General features: G+C 44.6%; 1 protein-coding gene across 2 annotated transcripts in view; it reads left to right on the forward strand.

The window, feature by feature from the left end:
* MPI (mannose phosphate isomerase) overlaps positions 1-18,758 on the forward strand; it is a 404,206-nt gene that overhangs the window by 33,068 nt on the left and 352,380 nt on the right. For both annotated transcript variants that reach the window (XM_069624514.1, XM_069624515.1), the window contains exon 2: positions 1,417-1,544. In XM_069624514.1, coding sequence (XP_069480615.1) covers positions 1,417-1,544 — 128 coding nt within the window. The remainder of the gene's footprint in view (positions 1-1,416; positions 1,545-18,758) is intronic.

The following is an 18,758-nucleotide window of genomic DNA, read 5'->3' on the forward strand; positions in this document are numbered from 1 at the left end:
CTTGGATTGGGTGTCCTTGTTTAATACCTTAAACAAGTTTGGACTAAAGGAATGCTCTGTATGAAAAGTGTACCTTATGTCTGATTAAATGATACGATACGATGTGAGTGACCGCTCATTATCTAGGACCTTCTACCAAAACGTTGGCGTGCTTGTAGGGCTGTAAAACGGGTGTTCCTAGTTCCCACCTTCGTGGTACTCTGTTTAGTGATCTCTGAATGATGCAAGACTGAGATTACAATCCAAGCTCCTCGGCAAGTGCTCAATTTAGTGAGCTGTCCTTTTAGGGCTTTTCATCTATTGCAGAACACTCGCCATTGGATTGATTGATTTGTACAGCGCTAACTGCGCAAAACAAAATTCCTTTCAGGCGTGGAGATGGAGCAAAGTCTCTGGCATCAACCACATAATCTTATATACTCTGCATTTGTTACATGTACCCTCCTTCAATGCTTGTAGCCATAATGGTGTTTAATGCTCTGCTGGGTATGGGGCGTTTCTGGTGTCAGTATTGGGTGTTGTAATCTAGATAGATCAAATGCCTACATTATTCGACCTCCCCCCCCCCCCCTTCCTTTCATTTTTCTTCTCTCCACTAGTTTTCTTTCTCTATTGGTCACACACCTATTTGTTATCTCCCTGATTTTAGAGTCGTTTTGAAAAGTATACACTTTTTCTCATTGAATGTAGTCCATTTAACTATGAAACTAAAGAATCATATAGACCATGTAAAGACCAGCATTCCCAAGCTCTTCCCTGCTGATGTTACAGATTGCCAAATACCTGTAATTCGCAGCTGCTCTTGGTGGGCCGAACCTTGGTGGGTTAGTTAGCAGCCTAAAGTAACAGACACTCAAAGACATAAAAGTCATGCGTTAGCCATCTAGGTTTACATTAGACCAATGATGTTTTCTTATTCTAAGCCTGACGGCCCTACCTCCTGTGTTCACAATGAAACAAATGAGGGTCGGTGGCTATCGCTGCATACATTTCAGTTGGATTATTTTCGATGCTACTTTGCAATTACATAAAAGCCTGACCTTTTGTGTATGCTTGTCTGGGGTAGAAAGACATTTGACTGGTAAAAAGAAGGCCAGCCACAACACACACCCTCCACAACAAACAACCCAGACCCTGGGCCGTACCTCTCCAGTCACAACAGGCCTGTGCACACTCAGTTGACACGCACATACGCCTGTTTCTCCTGGTTCTGCAAACATCAACAGAATAGCACAACCTCTATCCTATCCCTCTTCCCTCACTAACCCACCCCACCCTCTTTCATATAGAGCCAAATGAGCACCTGGAAACCATGAAAATGGTAGCAGTGGGCGATCTAAGTCAACATAACATATCTGTCCAAAGGGTTGGGCTTGATGGTGGTCGGATGCTGATGGAATTTCTTTGTTTCTGCAGTATTTCCGCTTTCTTGCGCTGTGCAAAACTATGCCTGGGGGAAGATCGGGCTTGACAGTGAGGTGGCCAAACTCCTAGCCAGCAGTGACCCTCTGGTCCATATCAACCCAGAGTTGCCCTATGCAGAGGTAAGTGGCTATATCTTGAACTTGGGGCTGATATGGTAGTGTTACCTGGTTGTATTTCTGGTGTGCATGTACTTTTTGCTGCCCTCACTTCTCTCCAGGTTTCACCCAGATTGGGAGTTTTGTGGCATTCCCCATAACAAACTGGTTTGTTTCTAACTTATACTGTCCAGTACATTATCATCTGCATCTCTTAAATCCTGTTACCTTGCTAGGCACCCTTCTCATGTGAGGTTCCGCCCTTCATTAACCACAGAGATGTGAAGACCTCAATCAACCCCTGTGATTTACAGAAGCCCCCTGAATTCTGCTAGTTGTGTGGAATAGCTGCAGGAAATAAGGATACCAATAAGACCTAGCAGGTTATAATTTTGATTCCTCTGCATTTGATATACTAGACAGCTTGCCACTGGAGCACCGCGGAGTCCTTCACAATACTCTTCGTGTTTAAAAGTGCTGCATTTGCTCTGTGTCAGAGGAGGTCATAGGTCATGTAGAACTATGGGATTTAATTCTATAGCCCCCTAGTAGAATTAGCTAGTTAAATCACAGTAGAGCTGACTTGTCCCTTCAGCCTCCCGGGATTGTTCAATTGATGAACAATTGATTAACATTACATTGATTTAGAACACCCATTATAGAAGTACTTGGAAACGGGAGAAATGCGTTATTTAGTGCTACATGCAAGTGTGATATTATTCTGGCAAGCAACCATTATTTTCTGAAGTCATTTACAAAAGCAAATCATTTTCCACCAAAGTTGTCTGTTTGCGCTACAGATAAAATAAAAGGCAGGAAAGTAAGGGATACTAGATTGGAAAGGTGCAGCCCTATTTATTTTATTTATTTTTATTTATTTCATTTGTTATACGCGCCCAGGACCCGGAGGTATCACGGCGCTAGATTACATACAGTAAAGCATAGGTAGTTACAGTACAGTCAGTCAGCAGTAGTTACATAGGTGATCAAGCATATTTGTTAAAAAGTGCGGTTTTGACTTGTTTGAGAAATGCAAGGTAGAAAGGTTAATTCCAGATGGAGGGAGGGAGCGAGCGTGTTCTATTGTGGGCGCGATGACAGTGAAGCAGAAGCCCCCTGATCATTTTTGTTGAATCTAGGTGTAGTAAGTGAGATGGAGGAAGTCGAGGGTAAGGTTCGTGAATTTGGTTTCTTGGAGATGCAGTGTGTGAGATGGGGGGATGTGTTGTAGAGACAGCGGTGGGTGGTGGAGAGTAATTTCAAGTCGATGCGTGCTTTAATGGGAAGCCAGTGGGCTTTGTGTCTGATTTGGGAGATGTGCTCTGAGTGTTTGAAGACCCAAATTGCTCTGAGGGCGTTGTTTCTGTGTGAGTTGTAGTTTATTGAGGTTCTTGTTGGAGGTCCCTGCTAGGATGGCATTGCAGTAGTCAAGTTTTCTACTGACTTTTTCTCTAGCAAGAGTGAGGCAGCTGCTAGGGGTGAGGAATTTTCTGGAGTGATTGAGGAGTTTGGTAGAGTATGCAGCAGAGAAGGTCATTGCTTTCACGTGTTTGTTCAGGTTGAGTTCTGCATCTAGGTAGACTCCTAGTGTTTTCACATGAGGGGAGACAGGGATGCTGTTTCCGTCGATGATGAATGCAGTGTAGGCAGCATCAAGACGTTTGAGGGTATGGGGGGATCCGACAATGAGTAACTCGGTTTCATCATCATTTAGGCATAGGTGGTGGTTTGCCATCCATGCCTGTATGATGTTGTATATGTGATTGATGTTTGCGCAGTCGTGGTCATAGTTGCCAGATAGTTTGAGGAGGTTCCGGGTGTCGTCAGCAAAGTTTGTATAAGGGATATTGAGGTTGTCAAGGCGATTGAATAGGTCCTTAGTGTATGTGTTGTAGAACGTGGGTGAGACGCAGGATCTCTGTGGGACACCAGGGATGGGGTCTGCTGCTTCCGTGCCGGCGAAGACCCTAGAGGTTCGGTTGCTCAGGAAGGATTTTACCCATTTGGCTGATTCTTGTGAGAAGTTGAAGGAGGTGGTGAGGCGGTGGCAGAGGATATCGTGTTCTACGAGATCAAAGGCCGCCGAAAGGTCTAGTAGCATGAGAATGGCGAGGTCTCCTTTGTCGTGAATGAGGTGAAGTTGTATCTTGACGTCGAGGAGGGCAGATTCTGTACTATGCCTTGGCCTAAAGCCGGATTGGCGTGGACCGAGTAGGGAGTGTGTTTCGAGGTAGGATTGGAGTTGTAGGTATGCAGTGCGGTCGAGGAATGGAACTGTAGTGACGGGGCTCTAGTTGGTGGGGAGAGTGGGATCAAGGGAAGGTTTTTTTCAGTAATGGTTTGACCCAGGCTTCTTTGATGGAAGTGGGTATGGAGCAGGTGCTGAAGGAGGCATTGATAAATTTAGCAATGGTGGGGGTTAAGGGCTCGGTACAGAGTCTGATGATGTGTGCGGGGCAGAGGTCACCAGTGCAGTTGGAGGCTTTGAGGTGTTGGATGATGGTAATGGTTTCTGCAATGGCGATCGGGCATAACTGGAATGGGGGGATGGAGGGTGTGGGTGGCGAGGATGTAGGGTGGGGGGATTTGGCTTGAAGGATCAGTGCTTTCTTGAGGATGGTTTTATCTCTAAGGTTCTGGATTTTGTCGGCTAGGGTGGATTGTACCAATGTGTACCAGGTTTTGTCTTTGGTCAAAGGTAGAAACGGGTGCGACCAGGGTTTCCAGTTCTTTTAGGATTTGTGTCAGACTGGGCTTTAGGGATGCAGGTATTGTAGATGTTGGCTTTGGTGTTGATGACGACAAGTTTGTAGGAGGTGGCGCAGATGCTGAAGGCATCTTTGTTGCTAGGGGAAGGGTTTTTCTGCCAGATATGTTCTTTAGAATGCTTGGTTTTGCAGCGATTTGCTAGGTCTTCAGTGAACCAGTTGTGCTGGTGGTCTTTTTTCCTAGGCTAGTTTTGAGGGGGGTGTGAATATCCACGTTGTGGCGCTAGGCAGTGGTGTAAGCTGAGAGAATGGCCTCTGTGTTGTTATCAGGGCGAGTTTCGAGGGAGGTCTGAATGGTGGGTTCTAGGAGTTCCTTAGGGAGTTTTTCTGTATGTCTGGCAGTGATGGGTTGGTGGGTGGTGGGTTTTTCAGTGGTGACATTGAGATCTAGGGAGAATAGGATCAGGGAATGGTCTGTCCAGGGCATAGGATTGATGTCTAAGATTTTGGTGGAGGTGTTTAGGGATAGGATCCAGTCAAGCGTGCACCCTTTGGTGTGGGTGGGTGCCTGGATGACTTGTATTCAGTTAATCTCTTGGAGTGTTGATGTGAGTGACAAGGCCAGGTGATCGGCTGGGTCAGCAAATCCGAGATTAAAGTCTCCAAGGAGCAAGAATTTGGTATTGGGTTTCAGGAAGGGGGCAATGAGTAGGGTTATGTTGGAGTTCGGTGTGGCACAGGTTTTGGGCAGAAGGAGAGCCAGATGGGAGAGTTGTACTTGAAACCAGTGGTATATTGCGGTAAAACGACCCACAACTAGATAAAAGTACTGGAAAGACATGACCACAAGCCGTGCCATGCTGTGCAAAGGGATTTGGAGGGGATTATCCAAGGATCATTGGAGAGGGGTGTCATGTTTGATTTTTCTGAAAAATGAAGGAAGGGCCTTTTTGTGCTGGACTCAGTAAACCCTACTGAATAGCTAGAATTTCATGAATTCGAGAATGGGGAGCCCTTGCAAGCATTGAATAAAAAGTGGCTAATACAATCCTCCTTGCAAAGATCCAGTTTAAGTTGGGCTGCCACATGTTGTATTCTTCAGAGTCGTCTCTAATTAAGGAGAAGGTAATGAAATGGTGAAGTTGGTCACTGATTGTCAATAAAGTATAGATATGAGAGTATATACTTTAAAGGATAGTTCCGGGACTTTTTTTTTATTGTTCCTACGGTTCGGCCATGTGTTTTTAAGCATAAATCGGTAGATCGTAGAAAACTTTCCTATGGACCTTACCCGACTTTTCGTCCATTAACGCACTCGAAATCAGCCGCCATTTTGTGATAATCCTATCATTTCCCCCCATCGACCTGGCTCACCTGCGTTTGCGGCACTAAATCAAATCCCCCGCCCCTGAGCCTGACATCAGCAGACGCGTACCGCCCATTTCCCAACGCCAAAGCACGTTTCGTGTCAACAATCGCTGCGCCTCAGCTAATGAAGTGTCGCCATGGAAATGGCAGGACGCCTCTTTCCTCAATAAGTATAAACACACCGTTTCACAACACACAGCAGCAGATTTTTTTCGATTCCATTATTCTCTCTGTGTTACTTTGAGTATTCTGTGACTCGTTTCTGTGCTCTGGTCAGCTACCTTCGCCGCTTCTAGGCCTTGTGAACACCTGTACCATCTCTGTAAATTATTTTACTTTCTTTACCACACAATGGCTACAATAATGCCGTATATGTACGAGCCCGAGTACACCGAGGAGGAACTACTGGAAAGGCAAGCACGCGAAAACGATGGGGATTCGGACGGCAGTTGGGAGGACCAGTCGCATGGACGGCGTCTCCACCTGGTGCACGTGCAATCGGTGCGAGCTAATGCCAACTGAGGAGGAGAACTGCTGCTGCCGTGAAAATTCCGGGTGCTTGGTCTACATTTCGGAAGGCGAACCAAGTCCGCAATGCATCACCGAGCTGCCAGAGTTCAGGGAAGCCTGCCTCTCACGGACCGTGTTGAGGATGATGATGGTGCTTATGCACGAACTTCGCGGCACTGTTCGTCCGCGTAATCCGAGTAACGAGTAAGTATACTCTGGTTGTGATGTCAGTGATGCCACTACTATTTCATGGTCGTCTCCCACATATAAAATTACATCTACATATCATTCGAACGCATGTAAATTGGTTCCATATTGTGCATTTTCTAGATAGAATTTTTTTCAAAGCAGAATGACATTTTTTACCTTCATCGACATTGATAAGAAAGTTGTCATTTTAATACCGTTTGCATCTTTCTTTTTCACCGGTGGTACAGGCTGGTGGCCTATCGTTGCTTCGCTTGGTGGCTTCACGGGAGGCTCGGACACCGCGTTCGGAGAGTAATACCTGCCTGTGCGGTACTTGCCATTAGACAACATTTCCCCAGCGACAGTGGACAATACCGCAGATTTTCCCTGGATGTGCTGCAACCGGTACTTTACAATGTGTAATGTTTATTATTTATGTTCAATTGAAATTAAGATCTAAAATAAAACCCAACATATATTTTAACAATGGTTGTTTTGATTTTTTAAATGAATCTAGTGTGTCTCCATTGAATAGTCTTCCTGTGCCTTGTCTTGTCACACCACATGTCTCCGGCCAGCATCCTCCCTCACGCTGGCTGCCCACCTTCAATCCACATAACCGTTGAACCCATATGCAGCAGACATACATATGTTATTTTGCGGGTTGGCATCAAGCCTCCCGGCCTTGCCTCCTCCCCCAAAAATACTTACCACACCACTTTGTTCAAGCGTTGGCAATAAAAGGCTGTTGGATTTTATTGATACAAAACATGGTTATAGGTAAATAATCAATATGGTTGATCATAATAAATCGTCCTTTTGGGCACCGGGTACAGAGATGACCCCCTCTGGCCCGTGCCGCCTTGCCACCACAGGCCAGCCTGCTGCTGACTAACTGCCTAGGCATCCAGGGTCTCCAGGGTGAACTGCACCCATATATTCTCCTGGGAGGGTGAGGTATTTATAAACTCACCCCCCTGCCTTCCATGTACTAGATCCTGCAGCCTGCCTCTTACATGCAGTTAGATGGCCTCTCCTTGGTGAGGCCCTGCGGCAAACGAGTCTTGTCTGCACGACCACCGCCCCAATCCACCCCCCGCCCTATCAAAGGCAGTTCGCACCGGGGTACTTGCGCTGGCAAGTGGAGCTGTCAGGGAGCGATAAAGGCCAAGAGGTGCCAAAGACCATGTACACTTCAAAGTGGTCTATAGAGCATGGGTTGTTGTTCCCATGTCTACCTCCAGACCCCGTGTCTCCTGCCAAGCATCCCCCCTCACGCTGGACGCCCCCTGCAAACCGCATAATGCCACGACAGATTCACGTCATTCATTCACAAACACACCCCTGTTTCGAATTCTTTATAACCCACTTCATATTTCTAATGAGAACTTCTTTGCGCTTTGCTAGTCAACCCGTGAAGGTGCTGGTTATCTGCTCTTCGTCTCTGTGAACTTCCGTGACCACTTCGAGCAAACTCGTCAGTTTGCAACCTGTGAACTGCTCCCTGTTCTACGACAAGAAACTACTCTGATCCCTGCATCTAACTGTTTGTTCGTCAAGGTAAGGCCATGTACCATAATCATTTTGCGTCCAATTTTTTAATTTATATCTATTTGCTAGTAGTCCTCAAATTGCATCCATGTTTTCTTTTCGTTCAAGACAGTACATGCAAGGAACTAGTCACATGTTCTGAGTTTAGTCAAATTATTTTTCTATTTTTTTAAAGTTATTCAAATACTTATCCGCATGTGAATAACGTGTATAGTTCCAAGAACCAAAACAAACCTTGCATTGAACCTTTTTATGTGTCATTTAATTTTTTAACACATTGGTATTCATAGAGAATTGTTGATCTTTACTTTTCAGAACTTTCCACAATGCCTGCCTGTTCCATTGGCGGTTGCCCTTCAAAGACCCATAAAAAATCTGAAGGTACTATAATGCATGTTTTCCCTAAGACAATAGATCAGATAAGAGAATGGGTCCGATTGCGGATATCCACCGTCTGAGCTTGAAAGTAGAGTCCTAGAAGTCTTTGCGGACAAGAGGGGTGATCTATACCGCATCTGCAGCAGGCACTTTAGCTCAGACATGTACTCTACATCATTGCTAATAAAGAAGAACACACCGCGAGCGAAGCGAAAATTGCTCTCAACCGCTATTCCCACTCTATTCGTCCACATCCCTCCACTGGTGAGTCAAGTTTACGGATTTAGCTCTCGGCCTTGCGGTAGTGTGTAGCATTAGCTAACAATAATTTCCCCATTTATGTATCCACTCAATATGAAGGCGGAAGATTCTCCATCCGTGTCGTTATTGCAGTCATCAGCCACTTCAAGCGCCTATCGGGTAATCTTACTTAGCTATTCTGCCACTGACTTGTTTTAGGCATGTAAATCAATAGTTTTAATTTATCGTGTAATTATTTTACCTAATGGTACACCCTAGTACTTGTCCTCTAGTCTTTGTTTTCAGTTATAATTATTGTTATCAAAATAATGCAAGTACTGTCTTTCAGGGAGATGCTGAGGAGTCCAACGCATTGACGACAACCGTTGATGTCACTCAGATGCTCGAGGTACATTTCCGGACAGTTCCATCGATGGAGATCATCAGATCTTGCATTCTTGTAGCGTGATTGTTACACACAATGTTTCTTTCGTTTTTAGCCATTGATATGTCCTTCTGTCGTCGCCCTCCTATGTGTCTTCTTTTTTCAATATTGTGTTCATTACTAATGAAAGTCCTATGTTTCAGGGAGTCGATGGAGCATTAGTCCAAGAAGAAGGGGGAGCATGCAGTTACGCGTCGGCGCAATGTTCTACAAGAACATCACCCCTAGTAGTTGATGCAGATCTCTGGGTGGTGACACTTCCAACGATCGAGCAAATCGAATCATATTTAGGTATCCATTACTTATTTTAGACAACTGATCATTTGTGCAGGTCTATTTAGATGAGCCGTTGACGCCTGCACAAAGTTTATGTTCTTTTTAACAAAATAGAAAACCATACTAATGCAATTACTGTGTTTCAGGGAGTTGCTGAAGCGTCATCTTCAATAATATCATCAATGGAAGTCTATGCGGAGCCCGAGGTATGGATCTTGACAGTTCCATCTAACTAGATCAACAATGCGTGAATAATTGTCGTTTGAATGTTCTACACAATGCGTTCATTCGTGTTTTGCTATGGAGATGTACGTGGGTATTGGTCCCCAAGTACATTTTGTGTTTTCAATATTATTATACATACTAATGAAAGTTCTATGTTTCAGGGAGTCGATGGAGCGTCAGTGCGTGATGGATGTGCTTATCATGAAAATAAAGTCGTTGCAGCGCAAGAGGAAGTGGAGACATGCACACACGAGTCGGAGCAACAGCGTCCTGATGTTGAAGTTCGAGGCAAGAAAGTTTCAAAGAAAAGAAAGCAAAAGAAGGTTAGTGTCCTGGTCACTATATTATGTTGTTTTTCACTGTTAATAGTTCAATACTGTAAGTTGTGTTTAAACTGAACATCCCTTTTCCAATCTGTCCTCTAGTTGCGAGTGGGTGTACTAACTAGATCTACACAGACAGTGAAGCGAACGAGAGATGTTGCTTGTCAAACCTTTTGGCAGGGACTTGAGACTGGAGATGCATCGTGCCAATGGGAAGAATATGAAGTGATTGACAACGGAGCTATACCACCACCAGCCATTGATAGTGAATGTCCTCCTGGTAGTTCGGATGCAGTTGGAGATCAATTCACACCCGCAAAAACTAAGACCGCGAGAAAGTTGAAGACATTGTTTTATTCACCCATCGCCGTAGAAGGAACAGATGTTGCAATGGAAGAGAATGAAGTGGACGACAATGAAACACCATCAATATCACTGAACATAGCGGAAGACGATATCAGACATTCTACCTTTCATGTGAGTGACATGTCCTCAACGTTACAGGCCGAACCAGCTGGGATGCAGAGTGACAGTATAAGGAAAGAGGCCAAATTCATTGTATTCAATAGTTGTTTGATTGATATTATTATTAGGATGAAATGTGGGCATTCGGTTGGTGGGGAAGTATGTGGGGAGCCATTGATTAATGTGACTCGTGCAATTCGAGGCACTAACCTTAAAATACATACAACCTGTACAAAATATCCTTTCTCATGGTCTGCACAACCCATGCTGGGGCAACTGCCAGCAGGCAATCTACTTTGTGCAGCGGCCGCACTTTTTAGTGGTTCAAGTTTTAAAAAGTTAGAGTATTTCTTTCAGTTTGTGGGAATCCATTTAATTGCGAAAACTCAGTTCTACAAATACCAAATCGATTATCTATTTCCAGCCATTAGCGAAGCTTGGAGAATGAAAAAATGTCTATTGATAGTACATTCGCGGGCAAACGGTTCAGGCTAGCCGGTGATGGACAGTGCGACAGCCCAGGATTTTCAGCCAAGTACTGCACCTACCACTTTCAGGACATGGAAAGTAAGAAAATTGTGAGTTCGGTGGTCGTGCAGGTGTCACAAAGTACATCCTCAGTGGCCATGGAGAAAGTTGGCTTTGTAGCATCATTGCAAGAACTACAATCGCGGGGAATGGTGATCGACCTGATAGCCACGGACAGACACGTTTCAATTGCCAAGACAATGAGAGAAGAGTACAAAAATATAAATCACCAATTTGACGTATGGCATCTTGCAAAAACAATAAAAAAATGTCGGCTGCAGGTAAAAAAAAAGATATGCAAGGTATTTCACAGTGGTCCAAGTCAATCAGCAACCATCTTTGGTGGAGCTCAAAAACATGTGGAGGGTCGTTGGAAATTCTACTGGAAAAATGGCGGGCAGTAATGCTACACTGTAGCAACGTTCACCGCTGGACCACAAACCAAAATTTCCACAATTGTGAACATGGCCATTTGTCCACAGAGGAGGCACGGAAGAAGAAGTGGTTGATTCCTTCATCACCCACTCACAAAGCCATTGAAAAGATTGTATTTGATAAAACTATAACAAGAGATTTGTGCCACACGGAATTCTGCCACACAGGAGATTTGGAGGTGTTCCACAATATGTGCCTAAAGTACAGGCCAAAACGAATGCATTTTGGCATGGAGGGCATGGATAAATCGGACTCTTCTAGCGGTCTTGGCACATAACCATAATGTTGGCCGTCAACAAAGTAGGACGACCGGAACTTTAGGGATGCTTCGCTACAATAAGGCCTTCACTAAAAGAAGTAAACAATGGGTGATCAAACCAGTGTTTCAGGATATGCAATATGAGTTTATTGAGAGACTTATTGTTGATGTCCTAAACATGGCACATACATGGAGTTGTGAACGAACCTGTGCAGGGGACAACTGCATTGCCACCCAACATTGCCTCTGTTCCATGTCCACCTAAAGCAGAGCTCATTGAGAAATACACATCACGGTTTAAATGATTGTAATTTGATTGTCTCTTCTCTCGAGTCTCCTCATGTTGCAGGCCCATTGAATATTTGTATCTATGTAATGTGTAAATAAAAGTGATTGCTCAGTGTACATGCAATGTGTCCCTCCACCGTTGCCCCTCCCTTCACCGTGCAGTTGTGCGAACCACCCGGGTGTCACCCGTGACTTTGCTCTGGAGTCTCCTCATGTCGCAGGCCCATTGAATATGTGTAGCTATGTATTGTGTAAATAAAAGTGATTGCTCAGTGTACATGCAATGTGTCTACCCAACCTTGTTCATTTGCGCATTAAATTAAACCAAACAGTAATATAAAACATTTTTCAAAAAATATAGAATGTCTCTGTATTTATGGTTCTCTGGGGCTGCAAATGCACACAGACAAAATGCAAAGATGTAGTGTAAATTTCAAGTCCTGTGAGATGGCCCTACACTGAATGTAGCTAACTAGGATTGTGTGCTCGTTCAAAGTGAAGGTCAGCTGCTTTGATTTTTTGCTCGGGTGCCGGAATGGCCCACGACTCAGTATAAGGTTCTATTGTTATTTGACCTTGACAGGCCGGGACCATCCCGAAAGACTTCTTTTTGGGGGTGTGGTGCAATAACGTAAACGATAATGAATAGAATTTCAGAAACGAAAGCCATTTAATGTTCGTTCATTAGAAGAAATAACGTCGGCATAGAAGGAGTGGTATTTCGGGGCTGCCCTACGCACAGACACAATGGAAAATGCAAATATAATGTAAGTAACTCTTTAGATGAGTTTATACCGCAATTTAATTACTATACAGTAGCTTTAAAGACGGGTTAAGTTGTACTTGTTCGTTCTATGTGGCATATTGTTTTGTACCGCGCACTATCTTGAGGAGAACCAACTCCTTTTACGGAAGCACCTCAAAACCTTCCTCTTTGCTTCTGCTTTCTCTCTCCCTCTCCCCTGCTACAACTGGTCCACTGTCTGCGACCTCGGTCCTGGGCCCTTCCACTCTCCACCTGCACTGCCTCCCTGTCAACCCCTGCACTGGGGGACTGTCTCAGTATCCTACAGTCCCCCTTCCCAGCACTTGTTCTGCACTTACCTTGCACTCGCCACCAGCTGGCCCTATGTATTTATTATGTTATGCTACTTACCTTGTACTCCACTTCCCCCCTCCCCTTCCCCTTGCACTTTTACCTTCCCCCTACCCCTGCACTTGCACGATCTGAATGACACCTGGCCTAGTAGGATCGTTGTCTGTCTTCTCCTTGTTCCCTCCCCTCCCCTCCCTGCCTCGCCACGCCTTGAAACACTTGTGTATAGGCGCGTTGCAAATGCCATATTATATCATATCAGTGACGAAGTGGTCCACTGGCGCTCAGACGGCTCTGAAAAAGGCGGAGGAGAGGGGGTGGGTTACTGGAAATGACGTATAATACCCAGTTGCACTGTCCTAGCTATGAAATAATTTCCCGACCTAATATATAAAATGAATAATTTTAATAAAGATCTGATGGTGAGACTAATTTCATTTTTTATGTTTTTAAAACAGGTACATCCTTCATTATTGTATGTGTCACGAGTACCAGACACCGGCGGATGGCTTTTACAACCGCCAGTTGCTTCTCCGCGTGAACAACGTTACCACCCTGACCATTTTATGGGACGATCGCCAAGTACAAGTATGCCCTTGCGCGGTACTAATGGCTAGATGCAACATACATTCCGTTGATGGCCTAGTGCCTCGTTGTTGGAACAGCCATGCGATTATCAGTGCGACTGAAGAGCTTATTTTATCGTAAACCAACACCCTGTGTACTGCACACAAACATCGCTTGCCTCAAGACGAACTATTTTGGATTTAGAGCAAAGAAAATGCAAATCGTTGAATATTCTCTAAACATTTGATGTCAAATAAATGTACTTTACCAAATTTACAATCTTGCGGTTTGATTTAAAAGTACAGTTTCATATTCCGAATTGTGGCGCGCTGTGTTGTGAGCTGATCTGTGTTGGTTTCCGGGTTCTGTGTGGAGTCGCGTAGAAGACGCCTGGGCGCGTTTGCCTACGCAGCACAGTCACGTCACGGATAGAGGCGGGGAATATGAATGTTTTGATAAAGTCTGTTTCAGGGGCGGGGGATATGATTTAGTGCCGCAAACGCAGGTGAGCCAGGTCGATGGGGGAAATGATAGGATTATCACAAAATGGCGGCTGATTTCGAGTGCGTTAATGGACGAAAAGTCAGGTAAGGTCCATAGGAAAGTTTTCTACGATCTACCGATTTATGCTTAAAAACACATGGCCGAACCGTAGGAACAATAAAAAAAAAAGTCCCGGATCTATCCTTTAAGGTGCACAGGTGATAACAAAAGTGATTACTTTGTTGCCTTGCTGGACACAGGAGAGCTGGGCCAGAAAGATTAATTCCAGAGACCGGAGCGCTGTCCTTGGTCGACTTACTCCATTTTGCCCATGTTCAGTTTAAGGTGGCTAGCCCACTTCTAAATGGGATGGAAAGCTACAATAGGAGGTACTGTTCCTTTGAGGGAATGGCCGAAGTGTAGTAGGCAGAATAATCAGGAGGTAACCCTTTGACTCCCCCGTCCCTTTTAAAGGAACACCTGAAACGATAACTAATGGCGGGGCAGTGAAACGCACAAGCAGCAAACGAACCAGTCTCACTGTGTTATTTACTTTAGCAGAAGTCTATCCTGGCAGTAGCTGGCAGCAGATAACGGACACAGTAAGCCATGAACGGGCTCTGCACGTCAGAAACAAGATGGAGGTTGCACCCTTGGAAGGCTTTTTAGCAGCATTCTCTTGTGCACTCAGTTTATTGTGACCAGACAAAAGAATGTGGTTATGGGACAGAGGCCATTGTAATTCCTAACACCCCATATGCAGGTCTGGATAGGTTGGCAGTGTGAGGCTGGGGCCAACTTTTCTATCTTTTCTTCCCATTCTTTGGCCCTCCGGTGGTGCCCAGCCTATTCTCTCTTCCTTCCTTAATGACTGGCCACATGCTTGTTCTTACAAAACCCTTTTCTATCTTTTCTCTATGGCACCTGCTGTCTTTGTCTTCGCCATGCACCTCCTTGATGATCCGCTGCATTCTCATTCCTCCTCCACCTTGAGTTTACCCTATGTACTCATGGTTCACCTCCACACCTGCATTCACCTTTTCCTCATTCTCCTCAATGTCTTTGCTGGTTTCTATCTCTGGGTATTCTCCTTTCCCCACTTGCACAGCCTCTGTCTGCTTTTCACTGTCCAATTCCTGCTTGCTTATATTCCCCTTTCCCTTAACATACTGAAGTTCATTTACTCTTGTGTCTATCCTGTCTGTCGGAGTGCTCCTCTTTCCCAATAACTCCCATCTCAACCAATTCCTTGTCAGCCACCTTCTCTTCTTCTTCTCGTATCCAAGTTCCCCACTCCTCTACCTCTGTCATTAATTCCTTTGAAGGGGCCCCTGAGGGACCTCGTTTGTGGAAACAAGGCACAATCACCACACACGAACTGATACGCCAGACACTAGGGTTTATTGCAAAGCAAAGTATATTCAGTTGGCCAACTGGTCTCACGCCCTGTGACGTGTGTCTTTCAGACCTCGGGAGACGCAAGAGAGCGAAAAACATACATCAGTTACATATATACAAAACAAGCATCTTGTAATCAGTAGTGCCACATCCAATACCGCCCCTCGTACTTTTCCTCTGAATTGGGCACGATGATTGACAACGGTGACGAATATGACACCTTAAACATTCATTTTAGCAACAATTGCAATTTTGTAAGACCGCAGACAAAAGTCTTTGTTGAAGAGAACATAATGCTTCTGTTCTCTCTCGCAAGCTGCATGCAGGGGAAGAGACACATTCCAGGCCTTCCTATCTCCTAGTTTCTATTTGGATCCTGGGGGCCGACTCGCTCTCCAGGACTCTACAGGGCTGGGGGAAGGGGGGCCGCAAAGAAGAGCATTATTCATGCCATTTAATGTTCGCTTCTAGTATTACTACCGTGTTTTCAAGACTTGCTGGCACCTGTGAGCTGATTAAGGTGCCTCGCTGCTCTCTTTCAAGGATAGCGCGCGGGAGGAGACCGGGCATTTCTGTCTGGTTGCTACGTTATGTTTCAACATGTCTCCCTCGGCCTTGCATTGTGCACTAGCAAAGCAGAATATTCTTTCAGCGAAGCAGTTTAACAGAAAGCAAAAAGCAAACGTTAGAGAAGTCAAGCTCATGGTTATATATATCTCTAGTACTGAATGCATGAGACAGTTGGTCTTCGGCCAACATGATCCACAACATCGTGATCGAGGGGTGCCTACTTTTCTAGATCGACAAACCCTCCTTTTGAACGTATGCCAAACGTCTCATCTGTACATTGCATCCTCTTCTGACCAAGTATCTGATTCTGAATCTGACTCTTGCGCATCATTAGTTTTCTCTTCATTGACATGAATTCTTTAACTGTTTTTGTTTCCTCATTACCATGGGTATTTGGTTTAAAGGTGCTCTTTTTTTTTCTAGCATCTGTACGCATCCTTGATTCATTTCGGTGCATATTACAGGTAGACAATATATGCAACAACAGCATGTCATGAATATTCCTAGTATTGTTACTAGGATCACAAATAGTTTCCATCCCCATGAATATAATAAGTCCCAAAACCAGGAACTTATATCCCAAACACCTTCTTGGGTATGGAGTTCAGAGCTCAAAACGTGTAATTTTCTTATTGCTTCTAAAATCGTGGGAGAGGAGTCGTTTACGAATACGCAGCACGCTGATCCCACGATTTTGCAAACACCGCCACTATCAACCAGGATTACGTCAAGAGCCATTCGGTTTTGAAGTGTCATTTAATCTAATCCCTTTCTCCTCTAATGTCATGTTGTATAATATATCTGTTGTTCCGTTTATTGTTTTTTCTAAGATTCTGGATAATCGTCGAATATTATAGGAGTTTATTGCTTGGGCCAAGAATGGTATAAATGATGTTGCTACGTCTACTGCCATTAATCCCTCTTCAGTACTTCTTCGTGGCCTGTATCTAGATAGTTTGGCTATGTCTGCTGTTTCTAAGAAAAACACTCCTGGGAACAAAAGTCCTAAATAACATGTACCTCCCCAGTTTCTAGGTAACCAGGGATACACTTTTTCTCCACACATAAAATACACAGGGTCAACTACATACACTGGTTCTATTTCCCTATTAAGAATCGCTGTATTCATACATCTAGTGAATGTCCCTACTTAATAGGAGCCCTTCTTATGTAAACAAAAAGGAACAGAACGTGGGCTGTAGTTTACTGTGAAAGAGGGGGGCACTGCATCTTTTTTTTCCTTCTGATCTTATGCGAAATATGATCACAGATGATTTTTCTGGTGGAGACAATCTATCTTGTGGCATTGGTTTGGGCATAGCTTTTGGTATTATCCTTCATGCTCAATGAAATAAAGAGCAACCTATGGGTCTCATGAAAATCTCCTCAAATTCATTCATGTTCGTGCTATCTAACTGACCTGTTTCACTCTTATTTCATTTTCCATATTATAATGTACTCAGAGATGCACTGCATGCAGAACTTAATGTTAGTGGTTGCACGTACCAACCTATTCCTTTGCCACCATGTTGTGGCAGATGAGCACACACCCAACAGTTATTCTTTTTCAAAATTGAATGTGTCATGTTCATTATTTGTAGTAATGTGTTATTCCCATACCCCTCTGTCTTTCTTCCATTGGGGACAGAGTGTAAGTAATTACGTGGACAGCACTTTCAGTGGTGGAAATGTTTCTAATGGGCAAGAGGATTTCTAAGGGGTGCATTTCTTCTAGATACCACAATGCTAATGCTGTTGTTACTGGGGCTATTATACTCATTATGCACATGATTACTGTTAAAATCAGCATACAAGTTTTCCGATAACCCTTTTTGTGCAATTTTTCAGTTTCTATGTTTGATTCATTATTAGCCTTATCAGCAGTGGTGCATGAGGGGGCAAAAGCTGGTTCTGGCAATTTCTCTCACGGTCCGTCTTCCTCAGCGATTTTCGTCGTGGATATCTCTCCTCGTGGCACTCATCCGAATGTCAATGAGTTCAATAAATGTCAACTGTCTATTCTGCCAGCTCTCAGCTGCCTGGATTGCTTATACGTTGGGCAAGATCTCTATGCGTTAGCACACTGCTTAAAGAACTCCAGAGCAGTTATCAATTGCCTTTTGTACCATGTGCGCCCCGCTTGTCCGCTCGGGTTCAGGACACATGGATTTATGTTAGCACCGAGGAGTCTCGTTGTTGGGCTGTCTGATTTGCACAATCCTCACGCCACTCTCCTCTAGGCCTCCAGTTCCTATTTCATCCGTGAATAGGAAATGGAGGCAGCAAAAGATCAACAAAAATGAAGATTTGATCACTCCTTCTTTCGGCGTCGTAGATTGTACCGCCTTGCTCCTGTTATCGTGTGATCAATGAATAGTGCGGATGCACTTCCGGACTCAAGCTCGGAGTCTGCCTGTGACACTCTGATAGATGATGGCAGGCGCCCACGTGATGATTTAATTTTCGTTTCAGGCTGTGGTGGGGCAAAGGATGGTGGGCGCCAAAGCGGTACACGTTTCGTGTCGGCCAGCAGTGATGCAGATTCTGCTGGACAACGTTCGGGCAATCTTTGCCCTTCCTCTTTTTCAGCAATCTTTTCAGGCTTTCTTTCAGGATCAGGCATTATTTGTGGCAAAGAACTGTCAACCGTGTCTTTTGTTTCAGGAACCGCTGCTTCTTTCTGGTCACCTCGATCGAACAGTTTTTCAGATGGTGACGGGACCTTCTTGGCGTGGGTTGCGTGTATCCACACCGTGCGCCCATCCACTCGAATAGCCGTCTGCGTTGTCAGGAGTATTTGATAGGGACTACGCCACCTGGGTGCTAACAATGTTTTCCGCTCAAAGTTTTTAAATTAGCACCCAGTTTCCTGGTTCCAGTGTGTATCCCGGCCCAGTGTATCTGATCGGTAATGCCTCCTGCACCTGCTGATGAAT

This window comes from Ambystoma mexicanum, chromosome 11 (assembly GCF_040938575.1).
Source record: "Ambystoma mexicanum isolate Mex_15411 chromosome 11, UKY_AmexF1_1, whole genome shotgun sequence".
NCBI lineage: Eukaryota > Metazoa > Chordata > Amphibia > Caudata > Ambystomatidae > Ambystoma > Ambystoma mexicanum.